The sequence below is a fragment of the Anabas testudineus genome, chromosome 5, assembly GCF_900324465.2.
Source record: "Anabas testudineus chromosome 5, fAnaTes1.2, whole genome shotgun sequence".
Classification (NCBI taxonomy): Eukaryota; Metazoa; Chordata; class Actinopteri; order Anabantiformes; family Anabantidae; genus Anabas; species Anabas testudineus.
In genome coordinates this window covers 6,806,005-6,829,760 of record NC_046614.1, presented here as the reverse complement: position 1 = coordinate 6,829,760, position 23,756 = coordinate 6,806,005, and the positions used below count along the sequence as shown (strand labels likewise).

Here is a 23,756-nt window from a genome sequence, read left to right as displayed (position 1 = left end):
TGCCTAGTAGCTAAAGTAACTAAAAGTAAGCTAAATAAACATGTTTGTGCAATGGTTGCAGTTGAAATGACACTGTGATGTGATGGATGATGGTTAGATCAGTAGTGGTTTAGTCGGCTCTGACTGCTACTGCCAATTTCTCAAATATTTCCACCACAGCCACAAAGGCTAAAGTACAACATGTTTAAAGTTGCATTAAGTCATTTTGGGGGGACTGCCGGAGAGTAACATAGCAAGCTGTAAACACAACACTGACATATTCTGACCATACTGATATATAAGTTGAAGAGGTTAACATATACTCACAAATTCAACGTAGAGCAACTTTAGCAGGGGAATTGTTTTTCTGGTCACCTGACAAATAGAGGTCCAGTACTCGCTCTCAATCTAGTGCTGTTTAGAATTTCTTAAATTCCAGAGGGAAATATTTCTCTTGAGGTGCTAAATGCTTCACAAATTGCCCCAGTTACTGTCTAATCCTGTCAATTGCTGTCCATAAAACCAAAGCAATGCGCTGAAAAACATAAAACATCTCTGTAAGTGAACTTGCATAGTCAAATGGTTTTGATAAGTTGTCATTTCTACTGTAAAAACAATCAGTTAAAAAAATTTTCCATGGGCGTAATCACTGTCTGCAGACATGTCCTAATGCTTTGGTACTTAAGTGTGCTCACAAAAGCATGAAAAGTCATCATCATGAAGTTGTTAGACATGTTGATGAATGAGTTTAGTTGTTGATTCAAGAATACTAGACTAAATGTCTCACATAACAGTCAAATGCATAAAGCTCAACACCTGTCTGAAGTCATAGAAAGCAAAGTCATTAATATTCATTAGTTGTTGCTGAACTCAAGGAATTGTGTCCCCAAACTGGAGAGAACTGGCGCGCAGAAGAGGAGCCATTGCTTGTCTGAGATGATCTTGTTGTGGAGCTCTTGTGACATAACCCACCATGATGCATACAGTACATACAGTCCCAATGGAACAAGGGAAAGTTGTCCAAAGGGACAGAGAACGATCTCGCTTTTGTCCTTTGAGACCAATAGAGGCATTGTCTCCTGAGACTGACTGAGTAGAAAGTAACGAACCCACTCACTGTTCCTTGAACTAGCTCCAAAGACAGCATGGACGCTTGATTCTCTGTGTTAGTCTGTGGAGATGTTGTTCGCATTGTTGTTCTTTCTATTCAGTGCCCTGACCTTTGCAAATGCCTGGGCGAAGATCTACGTCATCAAATCAAAGCTGTAACTGAGAAGAGTTTGCAATCATTGCTCTTTTGCTGTCTTCACAGAATGATGCTTCTGCACTTTGAGAAAGTAATTTCAAATATTGAAATTATTTACTTTATGTTTTGGTATAAATATACTGCCTAGTATAGTTTTTTTAAAAAGTGCATTTGTCTGAATTAATAAAAAAGCATGGGCAAAAAAAAAAAATTATCAAATAAACACATTTTAGTAAACCTCATGACACTGTCCTTGAACCTTCCCTAGTAAACTATGGAAATCTTCATCTTTTCCTTGTTCTCCATTCCCACCCTTTAAAGAGCAGAATGAGAGCTGAGAGTATTTGTGCAGTTTACTTACACCCCACTTCATGGTCCAAGCCATATGAAGCTCACTGATATCCTTTACTGGAGATGGACACTAGCAGGTGCACCAGTCCAGTCTACATGTGCTGTTGGTAAAATCCTAAAGAGCCAAAGCCCATGCATGAATTACATACACCACATTGTAAATCATCTAAGTTTGTTAGAAACACAAATTCCCCTGGTGCCTTAGAAATGTGAGTTAAGTGAGGATAAAACATGTTTGTTTAGTGTAATTTTGAAGTTAATGGAAATTAAGAATATAAATTTAATAAATTAATGGTATTAAATAGAACTGACTGATTAGATACACAAATTATCCTTAAGGACACATTTGTCAGTTCATACATTCAATTTATAATTTCACATAAACAACCTGAAGCTGCAACTCTTTAAAAAACATTGCATCCAAAACTTGTACAAAACTGTGACTTTGTTAAATTAAGTGTAAGGTAGTAGGGACTAATTTAAAATGTGAATCATTGAGAGTATATGTAAGCATGTGTACATTGTTTCTCGCGTGGGTGTTTTTTTCCACCATCTGTCAAGGGTCTGATGAATAAGGAAATTTAAAATACACGTTCAGCAATGCATCAGAGAGAGAAACTAAGATGATAAGATTAGTGCAGGCTTGGGTCCCGAAACCACCCTTGCAGACTAAGAGGAAGTGTCTCCTCTTACCTCACCTCTCTCTCTTAGAAACTCCTCAGCACACACTGATGATACACACAGAAACTGAACATGCTACTGGCAGGATTGAGTGTCCCTCTGAAGCATTTGTCTATTGATATCTGTCTAAAGCCTGGCTGCTTGTCTACCCCCCACACACTTTCTGCAAAGATCTCTGAAGTTCATGACCTATTATGTAACTTTGCTCCTTAACCATCACAGTGTTGGGGAGTTATAAGCACTAAAACCATCATATTTTGTCCCAAATGATGAATGTTTAATCATTTCATCCATAACTTCGTCCATAGATGCGTAAAACATATAATTTCCCTCGGAAATGTCGTGGTTGAATAATTAAATCTACAGGCTTATTTTATACTATCTTGTTTTGTCAATGTTTATTTTATTTTGTAATTTTTCAACATTAAACTGAAGCCAGTCAAATAAAGCACTGGACTCAAAATCTAGAGTAGATATCTAAGTAAATTCCAACTCACCCACCCAAAAGCCACACATTTGTGCCCATATCATCTGATCTAAGTTTAGGTTAGTTATAATTATTATTATTGTTTTAGTAAAAAGACTCAGCAATGTAGTAGCTATTGCCTGCTCATCTTTCATTTTCCATATGTCTATTAATTATTTTCATTATTGATATTATCATACTTGTCTAAAGTCAAAGTACTATCATAAAAAACTAGAAAATATTCACATTATTGAGGCTGCCACCAGTGAATCTCAGATTCTTTTGCCTAATTATGACTACTGCTCTGACTTGTTGTCATGCTTTTCGACCTGTGGGATGATAACACAGACTGTATGACTGATAAACAAACGCCCATAGACTCTGGGTCATTGGTACTGGAGGACACGACCCCCTGTGTTACCATGGCATCCAAGCAGCTACTTCCGGAGCAGTGAACCAATCAGAAAAGCGAAAGAAACACGCTTAAAAACCAACGAGGTGTGCTCCGTAAAGGAAGTGTTGGAGAGGAGGTAGTTTTTTTAAATTTTCACTTACTGTTGCAGCATTGCATTTAATTGTTTGGATACTGTGACACAAATGGGTAGCCATTTAACGGTAACAGTTAAAAGAGAAACAGAACAGGATATCTGTGGCATATTTAAGCTGGCTAAAACACTAACTAGCTGTGTCACCTAGGTTACCGCTGGTGTTAGCTCCCCAGCTAACTTAACGGTGCTCTGTTAGCATCCACAGTGAGCGTTTTAAAATGTAGTTTGTCTGAGCGATGTTTTGAGTAACTAGTGTAAGGATGAAAAACGAATAAGGTAACGAAAGCGGTATGTATAGGTTATATAAGTACTTATTGTAAATATCGATGAATAATGGTGGTCGTGTTTACAGTTATTGTTAGCTAACGTTAAATGATAACATTAGGGTTTGTGTCAGTATTTGTTGAGTGAGCTAGCCACTTAAGTCTTGTGTACCAGCATTGACCCTTAATGGACCGACCTGAGGTTCTGTTTTCTTTAAAATGATGTCTAAAATTGAACTAATATATTATTAGTGTCTGTGTCAACTAACATGTAAGCATTAGTTTTGGCCCTGCAAATTAAGATAAAAAAAAAACTAACAAACAAAAAAACGGCTCACCCCAGTCAGTAAACATGCATCATTCATCAGAGTCTATTAGAAACCTCCTGGACTTCCTCTTATGGTTATGGATTTTTTTTTTTCTTTAGGCCATACATGCCACGTGATATGCTGAAGATTCTCTCACATGCAAGAGCTTCAACTGACTAGGCTGACCTGCCACATGCTGTGATAGTAAACTGAAGCCTGATGGTTGCCTGAATGATGACAAGCTGTCTTCTGGCTGAAGATAAATTTTAAGCACCACATATTTTACTGGCACATCTCATTTGCTGTTGCAGGTTCTTCCACAGTGCATGTGTTCTCTGATACAAACACGCTTAGTCATGTTTAGACATAAAAAGAACTTAAAATGTCTAATGCTTTACAAAACCAACACGATTACATTGCTAAGGGATAAACCCAGACAGCCCTCGCGATGGCTTATTTCAAAGTAATTTGATAATCAACCTGCTGTAACTCTTTCAAAATGGCACAAGGCCTGGTGAGATCAGATGTACGGGGAGTAACAAGTTCAACAGATTTTATTCCTTGAATGCATATGTATGTGGTGTGTTGTTTCCTTCAGGGTGAGTTCTTCTCTGACTCCTGGATTTCTTCAGTTTACTCTGTGGTAGTACGAGACTCTGGGAAATAAAGTCAAACTGCTGACAACCTGCCTGTTAGCAAAGCAAAACCACATTAAAAAAGTTTAATAAATCTTAAGTTAATAGAGTCCGTGTATATGGTATAGAGGCCATAATGTAGTACAGACATGGTTCATCACAATACACAATACCACTTCACAGATATTTACCATGGGATTATCTATGGTACTAATTATGCACCACAGTACTGTCCTTTGTAAAAAAAAAAAAAAAAATACTAGCAATGGTATTGTCCATGGTACAAATGGTTTACCATGGTACCGGTACCATATTACCATTGTACCTTTTTTTTGGAAGAGTACCAGCTCTGAGGGGCGCCCATTTGCTTGCTGTGTGCCCTTAAGGCATGCAGCTTCTTGCAGTCAGTCATTCAGACCCTGTTAATCTGCCGAACCTCTGATCTGATCTCTTATTACAAATACTCATAAACACAGCCATTTTTGCTGGCATTGAGGTATGTGAGATTTAGTGGCTTTAGCTTTAGCTTCAGTCACTATAGATCTCTTTTTATCTATCTGAGCCGCTTTAGCATTTTGGGGCATGTTTTAGTGACCAGGGTATAAATCTGTAGACTTTAAATTGTCATTGAAATGTAGGCACATACTTTCACCATGACTTTCAGGCATATATGGTCACACTGAGATGAGTAACAGGCCAGTGAGCTTAAGCTTAATGACAGAAACATTCTTTGATGATCAGAATCAATAAGAAACACAAATATACCTTGTCACACAGCCTCAGGATAGATCCTTTTATTTCTATTCCTAGTTGGTCGTGAGTGATGTGGTTGTTACTTGAAATATATGTCCAAATCGCCACTGCAGTAGAGAAGGGCTTCCCTCTGAGATCAAAACGTAGGAGAAATAGACACTTGATACTGATGAAACCAGAGCAGGGTTTTGCTATGGGGAGAAAGTAACACTGTGCTGGCAGCTCATTTGAAGTATCAAAGCGTGGCCTAGGCCTGGAGCCAGCGGCGCTTCTTTGACCTTATTAAATAATTCAGGTACTTACCACGATCCAACAGGGTGACTGTCAGGGCTATCGTTGTCCTTCATGGCTTGGACTGACTTACCAGTTAGTCACCTTCTCCCAGTCATGGAAAGTGTGACGAGCTTTAATCCTGAGACTTCATATGATAATCTGCTCACCAGCTTAATTTTTCTACTTAGTAGCATGTGAGCCCAGTTTGAAAGAAGAAGCATTCCGCATAGAGATAAATTGCTTTCTGATGGCGGGGACAACCAGTTGGACAGAGAAGCAGAGTTTGGTATTTGTCATTGAGAGGACCCTGAGCATGAAGCTATTCCACTTGATGAGTGATCAACCTGAGTGGTCATGGCACAATCTTGGACTTTTGCCAGTTGCATTCCACCCTCCAACTCACTCTCTGTGGCATCATACCATCCAGGCTCTCTCATTAAGTGCCCTTTTGTTGAGGGATTGCTGAGTTTATATTTAACCCATGTTCTCACTATCATTGGACTGTTGAAGCAGTTGTTGGTACTGCCAGCTCATTTAGAATCCATATCTATGTCTGTCTGGTGACTGACTACCCAGAGTGTCTCTCCACATTTTCAGCCTCTCCGTCTCACATCTCTCTGTTTCAAGGTCTTTTCTTCCCCCCTACAATAATTCAAAGAGGGGCCACTGTGCAGTCCAGTGCTCTTTGATCTATATTTGCCTATGCAGAACTTAAATTCTCCCTATGGTGTCTCCATCTGCAGCTCACGTGCTAAACCTGATTGCCCAGAGAATTACTGCCTCAGTGTTCATTTCCTTGTCCTGCATATGATTAGTCAGATATCACTTTGTTTTTACATGTTTCTGCCTATGTGTGCATGTGTGTGCGCAACACAGACTCAAATGCGCCTTTCGTACCGTGCCTGACAGGAATAATGTATATATGTGCGTGTGTGGTCTGTTTTGAAGGACATTGTTCTCTTCCTGCTGGGCATGTGAGAGTTAGGCTGGGTAAATTGTAATTTGTCACTGACTCATTGAGAGTGCAGGTGTGGGGTTTGGCCTATGGTGAAATGCACTATAACAACTCCTTCATAGCAAAATCATTGCCAGGTTAGAGGAGGTCAGTGGCATGGAAACAAGAGTGTCTATTTTTGGAGTTAGGATTTTTTTCTTACTGAGTATGTGTGTGTTGAAACCTTCTGACATTTTCTTTAGCAACATATGCACTGAGGTGATTCATGGTGGTGTTCATGGTTTTCTGTATGTTTTCCAGGTAGAGGGCCTAGGATGGATGTCCTTCAAACGCGCTAGGCCAGGCCAAAGGTGTTTTAGCTTCAGGTAGGCAAAGGCTCCTCTTGGCACTCACTTATCTTTAAATATGCTCCACTCTTTTGTTCTCATTCCTGCCACCTCTCTGTCACATCTCCTCCCAGTTGGCTCATTCTCTTCCTCCTTATCTCTCCCTCACTCTGTCCCAGGTGTGGTGTTACTAGGCCAAGTTGTATTATTATGTAAGTTTAGCTTGGACTGCAAGTTACAGCCATCCTCCCAGATCAAATTTATTAGCTACAGTGTCCTTTGTGTAGCTGTTTTCATCAGTGGATAAGAATGAGCTGGAGCTTTATGATCCAGCATAGTGTCACTAAGCCCCAGTGAGGGTAGAACGTCCATTTGGATGATATATATTGTTCTGGCTCTAATGGCTGGACATTGTAGACGGATTTGGATAGAAAGTTGCTGTGCCCTGTTTTAAGATTGATATAAATAAATCACAAGGAAGTCATCAAAGGGGTGGACTCCAGATCTGATTTAGAAATTACAACTATGTGACCTTCTGTTTCACCCACATGTCTATGTCTATGTCTTGTCGTGGCTGAGCTAATCGGACAGATGTAATTATGTAGCCCATGGCTTTTCAAGTCTCTAGTCTGCTCTATGTATTGACTATTCACACCTTGCACTAGCCAGAAAAGTTTTTTTGTTTGTCTGTCTGTCCGAGGCAACTATGAGGTCAAAAAGGCCCACAATGTTTTGGGGTCTACATGTGCTGTGCAAAAATGATATGAGCTGCTATGTGCTTTATGTGTGATTTAGAGATAACTACAGAAATACTATGCATGCACTTTGGTTGTTGTGCTTTTTGCTATAACCATGATGACAATTTTGCCTGAAAACCCAAGTGATGCTGTGAAAAAATGTCACAGTCTAAAATAGAAGAAGCTCTAGGTATCAGTTCAAGTATATTTATGTTCAGCCAATGCAATAGAGGAATTGGAAATTTATAACCCTAAAGCACCAGTTATTTGGTTACTTGTAAACGCTGTAGCGTTGAATATATATTTTTCAAAACAAAGGAACTTACCACGACGAAGGACAACCATCACTTATTATAGCTTCTGAAACGGATTTCTGTAAAAGGAACCAAATGTGCACGTGACCTCAGTTCAGTAGCTTTTTACACAAAACTTACACAGAGGTAACGTTTAAATGGAAAACCATGTGACTCTGCAGTGCTGTAATTCATTGATGTTGTATAAACATGTTTTCTTTACTGTACATTTAGTAGTCTCTCTGTGTCTCTTTAGGCCTCAAGTGTTCTTCCTTCAGCCTATTCAGCCACCAGGCCCAGGACTGCAAACCCCAGGAATCGCAGTGCCCTCTCCACCACTTTGCTTATCACCTGCACTGCTCGCTATCAAGGTACAGACCACTAGCTGAGGACAATAAGGACAGGTTGTGTAAATTGCAGCAGCATTGAAGGATTAGAAGGTAATGGGGGTACCACATTGGACTGCAGGTAATGAGCAGCTGTTGTGTGGAAGAAAAGCCACAGAAAGTAGGTTTCCTTCTTTAGAGTCAGTTTTGGTGGATTGGATGTTGTCTGCTGGACAGACTGCTGGTGTGAGTGATGATGCATTCATTTGAGTAGATAAATGCTGCTATACGTGGAAAGATTGTGACTGGGTGTTCACTTAACTAGAAATTTTGTCTGCATTAGTGCAGAAAGAGGTGTAGATTTTGTCTGAGTGGCTTCAGTGGGGGGTATGGATAGGCTCTTTTATAATCCTGTGACATGTGCACTCATCCTCACGTGCACACACAAACACTGCAGTGCAGAGCTGTCTGTGGCACAGAAACACGCAGCCCACACACTGCTTTGTACACCCAACATCCCTACCCACACACACTGTAAACACCCCCTGCGTTTCATCAGACTTCTCTAAATCTCCCTACTGTTTTCTCACCTGTGCTGCGGAGGAACTTTGTCCTTCTTCCCAGTCACACTCTGTTGCACTACTGAAATAAAACATAAAACCTTTGCCACAGTGGCCGCACTAATATTACATCTTTGCACATTTTGATAGCAGCCGGTATCCATGTAATTATAGGAATCGGTTTGCGTTGTGACCTACTTACAGCTTAGTACTGTCTCTGCTATACCAGGTTCACAAATTATATGGAATAATATTGTTAAAAAAACATTTTTTCTATATGGATAACCATAATGGATATATTTGTGATGTTTTAAATATGTATACAGTATGTCATACTGTATAACATGCCATATATTCTCACATATATTACTGTGAGAATATATGGCAGAAGGAATAAATATTAGTAGGAAACAGCAGCTTGCTGAGCATCAAACAAATTTATTACATAGAGCAAGTCCAATAATAGATAATTGAGCAAGCATACATCTAAAACTTGTTGGTATTGTTGGAGAATGAACTATGATGAATGATATAGCATATGACTGAGAACTGAGTTCAAATGCAGCCTACACTGCAAGCAGAGTGAACAGCAGAGTCAGCCAGTCAGCACAGTATGATGGTAGCTAAACAGGACTAATGTCTGATAGCTTCTCTTTTCTGTCACAATAAATAGACTTACTAACTTTCTAGGGGTTAAATCATGTGTGTCATATGGCGTGTGTGTGTGTGTGTGCATATTATTCACATATGTAAATAAAGAGTGCAGGTACTTGAGGCCAGTCAGTACCAGTCCTCTAAGTTGTTTCAACTGTACTCTGTCTTAGAGACTCATATTACTGTATTATGTTTTTGCACGTGCGTAGGCTTTTTCCAAGGATTACTATTGATCTGGGCAGCAGTCACCAGAGGCTGAGACTGTGCGCCTTTTGCATGCTAAGTTGATTTACAATATTAGGTGTCCTAGATGAAGCAGTTGCTTGTCTTCTCTCTGCGATGATCACGTTTCTTTTAATATGATGGTATCAGCTTTCAAGCCACGGCTTCATATTTCTTTGTGTCTATCCCATAATAGACTCCACTTGTTCTCCTGTCATAAAAATTAATTTTCATTTCTTTGGTTTCTTCTAGTTTAATTTTGTCTTTATTTTATCTCTTGTTTATTTTTTTAACCGAAAATCCTGTCTTTAATTTGTTTGCATCTGCCACATCCTTATAAAGACATAAACAGAGATTCACATGATTTGACTGTGTACTGTCACCATTGCAATGTGCTATCCTTTTTGGGTAAGAAATAGCTACGTGCAAATGCTGTTTTGGCTCTACACAACAATGTGAATATATGGAAGAAGCTTTGGTCTGGTGAGCTACGCTGAGGTCATGCCATAGTGTTTATGTCATTGCCCAGCTTTTAATAGACTCAGATAAAGTGTATGAGTGTTGTTATTTATAGTGTGATAGGTGTGTCTGTTTTTATTTGGTGTGAGAGATGTGCCAACATGCTGAAGAATATACACTTTGGAGGTAAAGAATTTCAGGGATGCACACAGACACACACATAATGACACCCATGACATATATCATGAGAACTTGTTAAGTTGACTAAAATTATAATTCTGCATCCTTTTGCTGCAGTTCCTCCACACACGCGCATCTTAATGTAATCCTCTTTTTCAAGGTCATTTTCATCTGAGGTCAGCCTCAATCTAAGCTTTTCAATGCTCATTGCAGAATTTATTTAAATGTGATATGCTGGTTTTATTCTAGGATTAAAAATGCATGTGAATATTATAGTGCCTACATCTGACAACAACTCAGGACAGAAATTCAATGCATACGTGTCTTTAAAGATAAATTACTGCCAGATAGAAAAGCCACTGGCACAACATTCAAAACACAAACAGATTCACTCCTGGCCTGTACCCTCGTCTGCTGTAGGTTGTGTTTTGTCTGTTGCTGCAGACTTTTCAAGCTGTCACAGCACTATATGTAAAGCTATGGATAAGGCGTTGAGTGTTGTTGACATACAACTCTATGTGACTAACAGAGGCTTGAGCAGAGACAGGAGTCTGACAGGGTGCTTGTGATACCAATATGCTGACAGGTATCATTTGCTTACACAGTGTAACCTAACTCAGAAGCCCCTGAAAGACTGTAATTGACAATTGGATTTGACCTAAGCTTTACCTGTCCACAGCTAGTAAAAGATTTAGAATAGATACTATTACATCACATTGTTTCTACTTCTGGAAATATGGATGTTTTCTTTGTTTTAATGTTCTCAATGGCCACAAAAGTGTTGCCCAAAATTCTTGTTTTCCTTTAAGTAGAATTACAGATTTGTGTTAGAGCATGGTTCGTATGAGAGGCAGAGCCAAAGATTTCCTCAACCTAGTCATAATGCTGTCAGAGACATCTCAGCTGCCTTACAGTATCTATGTATCTTCTAAGAAACTGAACTTAGGGGTGGGGTGAGCTCGTACTCTTTGACCTTCCTCAGCTGCAGCAGAGGAATACAGCCAAATGGCCATGGAAATAGTCCGGTCCAAGCATGTATGAGGAGAATGCCAGAACACAAACAACTTGGGTAATATGGTTTTAATGTCACTGCACATGGCCAACTTTTAAGTTTGCAAGAATATGATACTAATTTAATTGTAATGCTTTAGTTCTAATAGGACCCACAAAGAAGCTGGAAACCTAGAGGATGTTTAAAGTTTTTTTTATTAAAACTTGAAATTAATAGGCAGAAAAAAGTGAAAGAATGGATCTTTAATTATTTTTCTATTATTTATTTTAATTATGCATATACATAATTTATTGTTTGTCAAATTGCCAGCAATTATTATAGCCTGCATGCAGCATTTAGTAGTGCAAGAACCCCTTAGCACTGCACCAGACTGGAGGACTGCATTGTGTCAGTGGACTTAAGCCAGCTGAGTATCTGTCTAATGATTCTGAGAAGTACAGACAGTTTCAGAGTTTGGCAAAGCTTTAATACAGGAAATGTGTGACGTCCATGTCCCTGTTTCCTGTACAGTGCTGCTGAGCTTTTTGGCTTTACAAGTACTTCTTTAATTTAATGACTTACCATCCAGTCACTATCTTGGGCATTGCTAATGGATTAGCAGGTACTCAGAACGCCTTTTTATAAACATACACTGAGATTAATTGTCAATTCTGTTGTTTGTCAATCATGTATTATTTTTTTTACATTAGTAAAATATTTAAAGTAAAGACCACTTTTCATAGCCATTTTCTTAGTCAGAATCTATTGAAGATAGCAAACATTGCTCCTGACAAAGGTGAGAGTCTAAATAATTGGCTCATTAATGTGAGATAGCTTACCACTTGGCAGAACATTGGTTTCTTCCAGATCTAGTTCTGGCTGTCCCCCTTTCCTCTGAGGACTCACAGCTCTAATCTTGGCCTACTCCTGATTTAGGGCATGCTGCAATTAAACTCTCAATTGTAAACCCACAGTATATCTTCTTTATCAAGTATCTCCATCTTCGCTGTCCTGCCAATCTTCAGATTCCCATTTCCCACGGCACTTTTTTTTATTTTTTTTTTATTAATAGACTACCTAGGCTTTATTGTACACAAGCATTGGGTGCTGACATCTAAGGAAATTCTAGCTTGATTAGGAAATTTTGATGTCATAGCAAGAAAATTCACAATCTTATATTATACATATATTAAATATCAGCCTTGGTGTATTACAGTATCAAGATCGAGCAGTGAGTTGGCATACCAGGGTCATGGAACTAGTGAACCTACAGTAGCTGGAATTAAGCCATTGTAAACACTGTGAGCCACATTCGCCTGTATTTGGCAAGTCAAATGATCCCATGTGAAAAACTCCTTTTGGTCACTCACATTAAATGTGAGTGACCAAAATCACCTGCCTCTCTCTAGTCATCCATTTATTTAAATGTGCTGTGTGACACTAACATTTAAATATTCACCATGTTGAGTAAATGACCTTTTTAATTTGATCTCAGACTTTCTGTAATGACAGTTCTGTGTGTCACACAGATTATTAACAATTTTGGATTGTTTCATCATTGTCACTAACTAGACTAAAATAGTGTTTTATTGAGGACATTGGGATATTTTTATATTTTTAATTAGGCCAATCATCGGACGATGAACCTGGTGTAATCATAATCTCATTCTGTCTCCCCTTATCACAGTCATTGCCCTGTATTCTTTTTACTCGCCCTTTGTCATATTTTGAATCTTTGCCCCCCCCATGCTAGATGTAGGCAGGAAACAAGTTCATGATGAGTTTGTGCAATGGTGAAGTGACCTCATGCTAAAAGCCTCCACCCATTTCTCAGATCTACACAGTCACACAGTAAGGCAGTCTTGCCCCTTCTCTAGGCAGCATTGATTGTTTTACCTTGTATGGTTAAGTTCTACAGCCCGCTGTTGTTAACTATCATCATACAGTAAAGCAAAGACCAGATAGAGAGGATGTTAACAACTACTCTGTATTTGACCAAAATAATGAGTACGGACAGAAAGGGAATTATGGCTGAAGATCTAGTATTTTGACAGATGAAGCTCTACTCATCTCTTTTACCAGTGTCTGCATGGTGCCATCTTTATGTCAGCAGATATGTTTCGAAGTGTGTTTACATGCAACTTAGAGACCACTAGATCAAAAGATAGAGGGTTGATAAATGTCTACAGTGATATCATAGGCACGTATAGACAGGAACTGTCACCAGGTCCTGACCAGCTTGTGCAGCTATGTAACTTCAGTGTCTGTCCTACTGGCCTATTGTGGGACCAGGTGAATTGTTTCCTTGCCGTATTATACTGGTGTTTGTGTCCTGCCATTGGCATGGAGCCGACTTTGTTTATTAATAGCCACTCTGCAGCCTGATTTGCCATCAGCGTGTGGTATGTTTAGTGAGGACTTAGGTGACCCATGAGGATTTGGTTAGCAGGTTTATCTGGCACGATGTGTTCGGTCTGGAAATTGACCCTGCACATCGTCACAACAGGTAAGATCAGCCCTTTTCCACTGCACTCATGCCAAGGTGCAAGGGCAGCAGAAATAGAGTGTGTATGTGTGATTGATTTTATATGTTTGTGTGGAGGCTTCTTGTTTTTGGTTGTGTTGCTCTGTTTCTGTCTGCATTTTTGCATTTTATTTGCAAGTTATGGGCACATGAATACGACTTGATGTGTCTATGCATTTTTCTCCTTGGCCATCGCATTAGTCAATCCAGGTAAATCCAGACTCATGCCACCTTGTTCAGATTATTTGTCTTATCCTTTTAAGGCTCTTGCAGGAAGAAAGGTCAACAATACAAAAACACACAACAAACTAGTTCTCAGAACCAGCAAAACAATGAGGATACGCATTCATTGGATGTGTTTACTGTATGTGTGAACAAGTGTTTATTTGCAGGATTGTTTGTGTTGTGTTTACTAGAAGCGTGGCCCATGTGATAGACCTATCCATACATCCTGTAGGTTAATGCATGTTTTTGTGTGTATGTGTGCTCTTACTGTGCCCTTTATATTCTCCTCTAAGCCCTCCATATCTGTTTAGATCTAACTTCACTCAGCACCTTTATATTAGCCTTGTCCTCAAATGTCCGTGGTCACACAAGGGCCGAGGACAGACCTCAGCCACTCTTCCTTCCTGCACACACCTCACCCTCACCCAACATCCCTCTCTAAATGAATCCTGTTAATACAGATACATTTGACGATCACATTTCTAGGACACCAGAACGTGCTGTAAAGCCCTCTGGAGATACCACAGTCGTGATTCAGTATAATATCAATCCAGTTGATACCCTACGTGACATACTTGCTCTCATTCTGTTCCCTTTGCTCTACCATTATTGTTGAAAGATAAAAGCTTACAGATTAAGTCTGCTAAGTGAGGCCTTTGATCTAAGCGAATGTTTTGATCGTGGCGAGGATGTTGAGACAGTTGCCCACATGACTTTGACTCTAATTATGAAGCAGAAGGTACAGGGCAGTTGAAGAACATGCTGGTTTAGGCTTAGAGTTTAGCATGCACTATACCTGTTACAGTGAGAAACATTGATTTCTGTGATTTCTCTATGTAGAGAAGCCTCTTTTTAAAATGCCAATTTGCATCAGTATTAGAGCTTTACAACAGTTTGTATTCCAGTGCAGAACTAAAATGTTTGGAGTTATCTACCCCAAAGCTCAGTACTGATGATTACAATATTCTGCACACTTCTTCTTGCCGACTCCCGCTTTCTATTGGCTGCACATTGCAACTGGCACGCGCTCTGCAGAACTGTGAAAATGCCCCACAGCCGGCCCATGCTGTGCGCAGCCCAATTCTTTCAAGGTCATGGCTTTCACTTCACTATTTTCTTTCTCTGTACGTAATTTCCTCTGTACAATTTGAAGTCATTTTTCCAGCTTCTATCAAGCTTTAAATAGCATTTGTTGTATTGCATTTCTTTCAATTTTAAGTGACCCATAGCGCTTATTCTTCTTTGAGCAATTATTTAGTTTTTTGTTTACAGGTTAACATTTAGCTGTCTGTCATTGTTTCGCTCATTGCTAATTTTAATACAGCAGACAAAGCAGGTGCTGACATTTCTATAGCTTCATGTTGACACTGCAGGATAATAAAGTTGTGATTTCGTGGAGGGACTTTGGGAGATCAATTAATTATAGACAATAGTATCATGATTTTTCAACAAAAACTAAAAAAAAAAAACTCTATAAATGAGAGTGCCTATGTTTTGTTTCTTGGTATATTGTAAAAGAAATGATGGAGTCAGAGGTCATGGAACACAGATTTCCCTTCTATTAATATGCTGTCCTTGTTTATATCGTCTGCCTCTCAAATTGCCCATTGCTGAAAGACTTTAGAGCAGGGGACCTGTAAGGGTCATTGCATCATCAAATCCTCTGTTTGTGTATATGTAGACAACACGTGTGTTTAAGTGTAACTGTGGCTATTTTCTACTTGTTTGTCGTGGCCTATTTTCCTCTTGTGTTCCAAGAGGCAGGATTAGAGAGATTAGTGCTTGGCTTTCTGACTCATTCTCATACAACTAGCCAGTGTCCAACTTAAATGTATATTAAATGTGCATGTGCACATACAGTAGGCGCACACATTCATACACACACACACACACACACACACACACACACACACACACACACAAAAAAAAAAAACAAACAAAAGATGATACAGGCTTGTTGCCCAAAAACGTGCAACCATAAGCTGATGATTTTCCATCCATAAACTATGAATGCGAGGCAGTTGAAGCCATTCCCAGAAATTTTAGGAACTTTATTCAAAATAAAAAACTTAAATCTTTAATTTACAAAAGTATTCAGACCCTTTAATGTCCAAATTGTGACCTGGTGCATCCTGTTTAATTTGGCTTTTCTTAAGATTAGTCTAGAACTTGGAGGTCCCACAATTCCCACTACACATGAATGGAACAAGTTTTAAACAGCTAGCACTCTTAACTAGTTTTTCGTCTCTTTTCACACTGAGTAACTGACAAGAAAGACCTTCGTCAGGGAGGTAACCAAGAACTCAAAAGTCACTCTAACAGAACTTGAGAAGTCCTTTGCAGAGATAGGAGAACCTGGTGGTGGGCAACCATTACAGCAACCTTGCACCAGTCAGGTCTTGATTAATACCATCTCTACATTGATGCTGCCAAATACAGAGAAGACTTGACACTTCAGTTTTCAGCAGCAACAGGACAAGTTTCTGACTGCTGTTGACTTAAACCCCATACAGCACCTATAGAGAGACAGGAAGATTAAATTTTAAAGAGGGTGATTTAGATCTGTCAGGAAGAACTGGCTAAACCACTGCTCAAACCCAACTATGAGAAGCTTGTGTGAAGGAATTTAACATAGTTCAGAATAAATGTTATTAATACATTCATAAATTAGAGATTTTAGGTTTTAGTTTTTTATTATATTGCAAAAAAATGCCACTATGGGTTATGGCATGTATGTTGTAAAATATATAACAAAACAGTAAAGGCTGAATTCTTGCTGAAGCGACTGTACACTGTCCACTCAATTGTGTTGTGTTTTTCAGTTTAAAGGTGGACTCACGTGCATGGAGACTGCAGTAATCACATATTATTTTGCCTGCTGCCATAATCTGTGTCAGGAAGGCCTGGGGGGATGTAAGATGAGGATTACAGTTTTCATTTTGGCAACAGTACAAGCTCTTACCACACCCCTCAGGTCCTCCCTTCTCAACATACCATATCTTCTTAACACAGCATCCTGACATTAGCATCTTCATCTTCAGATTCTGGTCATAAAAGGCTCTACAACTAGTAAAACATTTCACCTTACCGTGGACTTTACCGAATTGATTTAAGAATCAATCTAACCTTTGTTACAAACATTCTTAAGATGGCATCTTTATTTCTTCTAATAGTCATTAATCACAAAAAGACAAAGCTTTGGCTCTTTCAGGCAAAGTTTTCCTTGTAGTTAATTAGTAATTGCCTGACTGCTGTTTCTATCCTCCCCTGTTGTTCCGTTCCTTACACCCCACTTTACATGAGGAAACACTGCTGCTTTTTCTGTCAAGTTGTTAAAACCCTGCTGTCACATAGACAGAAAAACAGCTGAGTTCAGCCTCACCCTCCTTCCTTGTTTTTATTCAATCCTCTCTCTCTCTCTCTCTGTCCCTCTCCCTTCCCCCAGACTCCCCTCCTACCACTGTCTTTGTTTGCTTGCTCCTTTTCCTGAAGGGTTGCCACCCAACAACCTGCTTTGGAAGCTTGCGATTGGTAGTTTGCTTATGATGGGGGCGGGCTAAGTGTGAGGCTTGTGAGAGCTTTACCAGTCCTGAGCCAGCTCTCAGCTGTCAGTGTTCAGTCTGCAGCAGAGGCATAAGCAACATCCCTGCTTGCAGTATTAGCGTTGCAGCACTAGTCCAAACCTTAACGTTTAAAGGACATTAAAGGGCTTCCTATTTCTACTCGGCTGCAAGAACTGCCAGACAAGGAGTTAAAAGGAATTAACCACTGACCAAATCTTAGAGTTTTGTTCTGTTTCTCCTCCATTTTTTCCTTCTTGTCCTCTGTTTTTGACCAGCAGAATCCCCAACAACACAGACGAAGCAGACCATCACAACACCAGCTTCTGAAGACATCGTGGGAATAACCAGCTAAAGCCTGCAATCTTAAGATACCCGAACTGGTCTTCTGCGGATCTGCAGTGTGTTGAGTCAGCGTGCGTGTGTTTGTGTGTGTGTCCCTGCCTGACGGGGCCCCCACCACATTGTGCTTGTGTGCGTGAGGAGGCTAATGCCCGCAGTAGTGTGGCCAGGGCCAGTGGAGGATGAGTCCGGCTGTAGAGGCTCAGGCCCAGGAGGTCATAGACGCAGAGAAAAAGCAAAAGCAGCAGCAGCAACAGAATCAGCTGCAGCAAAAGCAGTGCTACATGGATAAAGGGGTGATGCTTGAGCCCTTTGTGCACCAGGTGGGGGGACATTCCTGCGTCCTGCGCTTTGGAGAGCAGACCATCTGCAAACCCCTCATCCCCCGTGAGCATCAGTTCTACAAGAGTCTGCCTGCTGCAATGAGGAAGTTTACTCCTCAGTATAGAGGTAATGTAAACAAGCCTTTTCTGACCTACAGTATGTGGTGACACATGTTATTATTCTTCTCTCTTTCTATGCTGTCTGCTTTATGTGCAAGATGGGAATAGGTGTTACGCAAATGCCTTACATTTTTTTGCAGGTAAAATAGAGATTTTATTTTAGAAAAGTAGTTCTTCCTGCTGTTTCAAGGTGTCTACTGGCACTATGTACCATACAAGTCCACAGGAGGGTGCTGCAGCTGAGATTACAAATATGCCTCCTTTGAACGGACCACTTTGTTGTGGTGTCCTGTTTGTTGAAGGCTATAGTAACACAAGTGGGTCAGGTGAACAGGTGGAATCAACAGTTGCTTTTCCTTGCATACAGCCACGATAGGTGGACAAAACAAATTTCCTTTCATGCTCAGAAATCAAAGGAGCGAGATCATGAGGCAGAAATAAACAAAACCTCAGGAGAAATGTGGATTAGTTCTCAGACCTGATGGACTGACCGCCACCACACCCCTTTCAGGATTCCAGAAAGTCTAGGGACACAAATATAGTCTGTTGGACTTGTCTGACAAATCACCTCTTAATTAGTTTACAGAAAAAAGTTTCTCATATTTTAACAAGCTTTTCAGGTTTTCTTTACGATAACATTTCCTAATTAGAAGTTATATGAGACGCTTTCTTATTAGTCAGAGCAGATGCTGTCTATGTCTCCCCAGAAGAAATGCAAACAGGCTTTTCTGATTGTCTTTAAACTCAACTACTGCTTTGTAGCTGTGTTCGTCTCCAAAACACAATAGTACAAAACCTCATGTAAACATGAGATGACGTTAAAATCAGTCTTATCTTCCTTTTCTGCTCCATGAATATTTAGTGACAACAGTATTTTCACCTCTTTGACTTTATTTTTATGTAAAAGTTCTTATTCCTCACCTTCACCTCATCTTGGTGTTTCCTCCAGCCACATTATGGGACACCAGTGGGTGTGACTGTTTATGATAGAAACAAGTGGGGATATTGTGAACATATAAATCTGCTGTTGGATTTACTATGCTGAATATTTGGAAACTTTGAAAATCTTCTGGATCTGTGTTGCTGTTGTACCCTTAATTGGGTAGTACATTAGAATCATGTCTGCGTAATACTACTCCTATTTTTTGTCTGTGTGTGGGGTGATGATTTGAGGTTTATGGTGGATATATGCCGTGTGTAAATTTATTTATATATTCACTATTTATGTGAAATCTGACATTAATTGAGGAGCTTTTTGTCATTTTTGTTTGGCCTGTTGGGTATTCTGTGTTGCTGCATGTCTTTTAGCATTAGACCTGCTTAAGAGAGTATGGTTTGTTTCTGCTTGTCTTTCTTCTTTCTTGCCCATAAATTCTTGGAATAAAGAGAGATGTGGGTTTTGGCTCAAACTTCTGTAAGTGTAACTGCTACAAATAGCAGCGAGATACTTGGCACTTAAGAGCTAGTTTTATTTTGTCAGCTCTTTTGTCTTTGAATGTTTTTCTTATCAGAAATATCATCTGTTTAGTGCTGTATATCTATATTCTAGACACATGTCTAAAATATGTCTTTCTGTCTCTCTCTCTGTTTATGGCTCAGGTGTGGTATCAGTGAGCTTTGAGGAGGATGAGGAAGGAAATCTTTGCCTTATCGCTTATCCCCTGCACAGTGACCCAACAGCAGATGTAGAGAACATGGATCCGTCAGCTGATTGCGAGCCCAAGAACAAGATGCTCACATGGGGTAAAATGATGGCATCTTCTCTGCTTGTGGACAATGAAAATTACAGCAAAGACAGCCGCAGCCGCCACTCTCGCAAAGACAAAGACAAGAGGTGAGATAACAGTACACACAGGGACGTGTTATCTTTGTGGTGAAGTCAAAGGTGTAGTTGATGCTTCAGCAGGCGGGGCAAATTGTATCACTATTACTTTGATACCTTGGAGATATATCACTTCACACTTACCTTACACAGCTATCATATATGAACATGATCATCAAGGTTCCAGCAGATCTACTACCATATACACACTTAAACCATGTACACAGACCGGGTTTTTTATACTTTGTATTTAGCAAGTACCTCTCTCCCTCTTGTGTCCAGTGTTCACAAGCTGCCAGATGATGTGGAGCTGGAGTGGCGGCACCAGGCTGAGGTGCTCTACTACAGACTAGAGCGTAGTCAAAGTAACGCTGTCCCGCAGCTCAAACACAACCCTTGGAGTCTTAAGTGTCACCAGCAGCACCTGCAGAGGATGAAGGAGAATGCCAAACATCGCAACCAGTACAGTATCCCTTTACTGCCTGACACCTAGACTGTTTTTGTTTTCAATATTCCTTTCTGCCAACATTCAGTATGGCCATGGAAACAGACAGGATTCATTTTAGAGATGCTCCAGAGCTGACATGGCACGGCCAACTGACCCACCAGCACACCTCAAACTTATATATTTTCAAGTCATAGGACTGTTGTCTGCTACACTGTCCAGCTATCAGTATCTTTGTCCTATGATTTTGCTTTTCTTAGAGGCTTAACTGCTTGATGTTACTTTAATTTGCATTCACATCCTGTAATGATAATAGCAGTGTGAAAGCAACATGTCTGAAAGAAAATGTTTACATTGAGATTGTATGCCAAGCAGTTCTTAGTTGTAAAGTGATGTTAGTGTAGAAGAAGGCCATGTTTTTTCCATTTTGTCCTTGACTCAGTTTTGTAGAATTCATCCTGCTGGAAAACCTGACGTGGCGGCACACAGTGCCTTGTGTGTTGGACCTGAAAATGGGAACACGACAACATGGAGATGATGCTTCAGAGGAGAAGAAGGCGATGCACATCCGCAAGTGTGAGCAGAGCACATCAGCCTCTATAGGTGTTCGCCTCTGTGGCATGCAGGTAGGCTGGGAGCTGAGTCTGGCCTCTGTCTTGAAGAAATAGTTTCACATTTTGAAGATCAATACCACTCTCACATTGTTATTATTATTAGACATGGAGCTACTGTCAGTATGTGGTCAACTCAGCTTAGCAAAAACACTGGAAACTGACAAACATCTTGTTTTGTTCTGTTCGGCAGTTAGAAAATCTGCATACCAGCACCCCAAATGCTCACTGATTAACACAATATATCTTATTTGTTTAATATTTACTGTCACTACTGTGTTCAGTATAGTGCTATATTCTGCAAAAAAGGTCTGAACCTACTACCCGTCAAGCACTACAGGGCAGTAGAAATTTGCCTTTCTCTGTACGCTTCTCTGGCTGTGACAAATTCAAACTTAATCAAACCCTATCCATTTCGCCTTCACTGCACTAATTATAATGTTTTTATATACTTTATAATTTATTCTATAATTATATATAATTTTAAAGTAGAAACTAGAAAAAGGAAAATAACACACAACATTTATAGTAGAATAAGTGTAAACTGACTTTAAAACCTCATCTACTGCCGGTAACACAAAGATAATTTTAGGTAGTACTTTCCATAAAATCAAACTTTGGGTGCTGTAGTGCTTTATTGTACTGCGAAATCTGTTTCCAACGTCTTCATGTTTCTCTGTCCATTCAGGTGTACCAGTCTGACACAGGCCAGTTGATGTTCATGAACAAGTACCACGGTCGCAAGCTCACCCTGTCTGGCTTCAAAGAGGCTTTGTACCAGTTTTTCCACAGTGGACGGCATCTACGACATGAACTCCTCTCCCCAGTACTTCGCAGACTCAGAGACATGCAAGCTGCCCTGGAAGCCTGCGAATCCTACCGCTTCTACTCCAGCTCTCTACTCATCATATATGATGGATCCCACCACCGAAAACGCACACGCCGATGCACTGAAGATGGGCTCTCCGAAGAAGATGAAGATGAAGAAGAAGAGGATGACGACAAGGAGACTGAGACTGAACCAGACATGGAAGAGGAAGAAGAAGAGGAGATTGGTGAAGTAGAAGGCGCGCTTGGTTTACCCCACAGCCCCTGCATGTCCAGTGAGATCAGCAGCAGTTGCTCCAGCAGCAGTAGCGGTAGCAGTAACAGCAGTGGTGGGAGCTCAGGCGTCCACAGCCCTTTGGTGGATGTGAGAATGATTGACTTTGCTCACACCACCTGCAGACATTACCAGGAAGACAGCATGGTCCATGAGGGCAAGGACAGCGACTACATCTTTGGTCTCCAGAACCTGATCACCATCATCTCTGAGTTGGAGAACCACAGCACAGACTGAGGACTGACTTGACACACACACACATTCACAGAGGCACAATAACACACTGAGGAAATGTGGAGGACTGGACTACAGAAGAGGAGAGATTTTTCCTCCCCTCTTCAAAATTCAAAACAATTGTTGTAGCTGGCCTTTCATTGGATCCGCTTCCGGTTTCTGCCATTGGTGCTTCTCAATATTCCTGTTGTGTGTGTGTGTGTGATCATCTGGATATGAATCACACCCGCAAGTAACACAGAACCACCTATGTGACTGATGCAGTGATTTACCCATTACCATCATTCTGTTTTAACTCAGTTCATCGTTGGGAAGAAAAAAGGGCAGGCAGCCAATAAAAGCAGTTTGACATGTGAGACAGTAGAAAAGTTTTTTCGTTGTGTCTGATTCCAAAGAAAGTGTCAGCATTTTGCACACAAACACACCCGTTCTGCCGAATGAGTGTGCTTTATTGACTGAGACAGGGCTATCAGAGATAGAGTTGTATGTGTATGAGGTCAGAGTCGACAGGAAGAAAGGTATTGGACTCACTCTCCATTCTTCTCTATTGCCTCTTCATTCTACCATCCCTCGTCTCCTGTTCATCTTCACTCAAAGAGAATATATTCATACACGTATCAGAGATATAGTTTATTTATTTGACATGTTTCATAAAATAAACTAAAAGTTCAAAAAAGATTGTGAATGGAGAGTACTACATTCCATGTTAATGTTACAATAATGATATTCATTAATATTGTTATTTGACATGTTTGGATACCTCTATCTTGTATTTTTGTGTTGTCCACAGGTTGCTGGGGGAGAAATTAAAGCTTCTGCTTTGTGGTAATGTCTGTGTCGTCTTGTTTTGTGGAGGAGCTCACTGGGTTAAAAAAAAGAAACCACAGACGTGTGGCTGCCCCTAGGTGTGTACGTGTATGATGTGACAAATTCAATTTCTGAGCACCAACCAGTACATGCACATGGTGAAATATTAATATGCCTACAGATGACACTGGAAAGTATGATACAACTGTAACTCAATACGAGCAGGCACTCCATGTCCACCCTCACTGGACCCGCTGTGCAGAAAATAGCCGACCATGCAGCCAAGACACAAGATTCCCTCCTAGTAATAACTTTGATTAATTTAGCTGTTGCAGTAATGTGGAAATAGTAACGGAGGTTGTTCTGGCAGGTGGAAGATGACACCCTGTGCTGCCTCAACCAGCCTGGTCACCCCTGACCAGTCTCAGCCAGACA

At 40.2% G+C, this 23,756-nt stretch overlaps 1 protein-coding gene across 4 annotated transcripts; it reads left to right on the top strand.

The window, feature by feature from the left end:
* Positions 1-3,193: 3,193 nt before the first annotated feature.
* Positions 3,194-23,343, top strand: LOC113154971 (inositol hexakisphosphate kinase 2-like). Of its 4 annotated transcripts, XM_026349419.1 has the most exons (9): positions 3,220-3,253; positions 3,962-4,153; positions 6,759-6,823; positions 8,071-8,185; positions 17,797-18,307; positions 19,900-20,134; positions 20,405-20,584; positions 21,010-21,193; positions 21,867-22,517. In XM_026349419.1, the coding sequence occupies exons 5-9, from the start codon at positions 18,040-18,042 to the stop codon at positions 22,515-22,517; spliced, it is 1,518 nt and encodes a 505-aa protein (XP_026205204.1). In that variant the 5' UTR covers positions 3,220-3,253; positions 3,962-4,153; positions 6,759-6,823; positions 8,071-8,185; positions 17,797-18,039. The 4 variants fall into 4 exon arrangements, with proteins under 4 accessions (XP_026205205.1, XP_026205204.1, XP_026205206.1 ...); XM_026349420.1 differs by lacking the exon at positions 3,962-4,153 and having other exon boundaries at positions 3,194-3,253; XM_026349421.1 differs by lacking the exons at positions 3,220-3,253; positions 3,962-4,153; positions 6,759-6,823; positions 8,071-8,185 and having other exon boundaries at positions 18,040-18,307; positions 21,867-23,343.
* Positions 23,344-23,756: the final 413 nt, after the last annotated feature.

Bases quoted from the DNA above. Each gene is read 5' to 3' on its own strand.
- LOC113154971 (XM_026349421.1), top strand. From the start codon at position 18,040: ATGAGTCCGGCTGTAGAGGCTCAGGCCCAGGAGGTCATAGACGCAGAG. The intron at 20,135-20,404 runs GTGAGATAACAG...TCTTGTGTCCAG, and splicing joins CGCAAAGACAAAGACAAGAG to TGTTCACAAGCTGCCAGATG. The intron at 20,585-21,009 runs GTACAGTATCCC...TCCTTGACTCAG, and splicing joins AATGCCAAACATCGCAACCA to TTTTGTAGAATTCATCCTGC.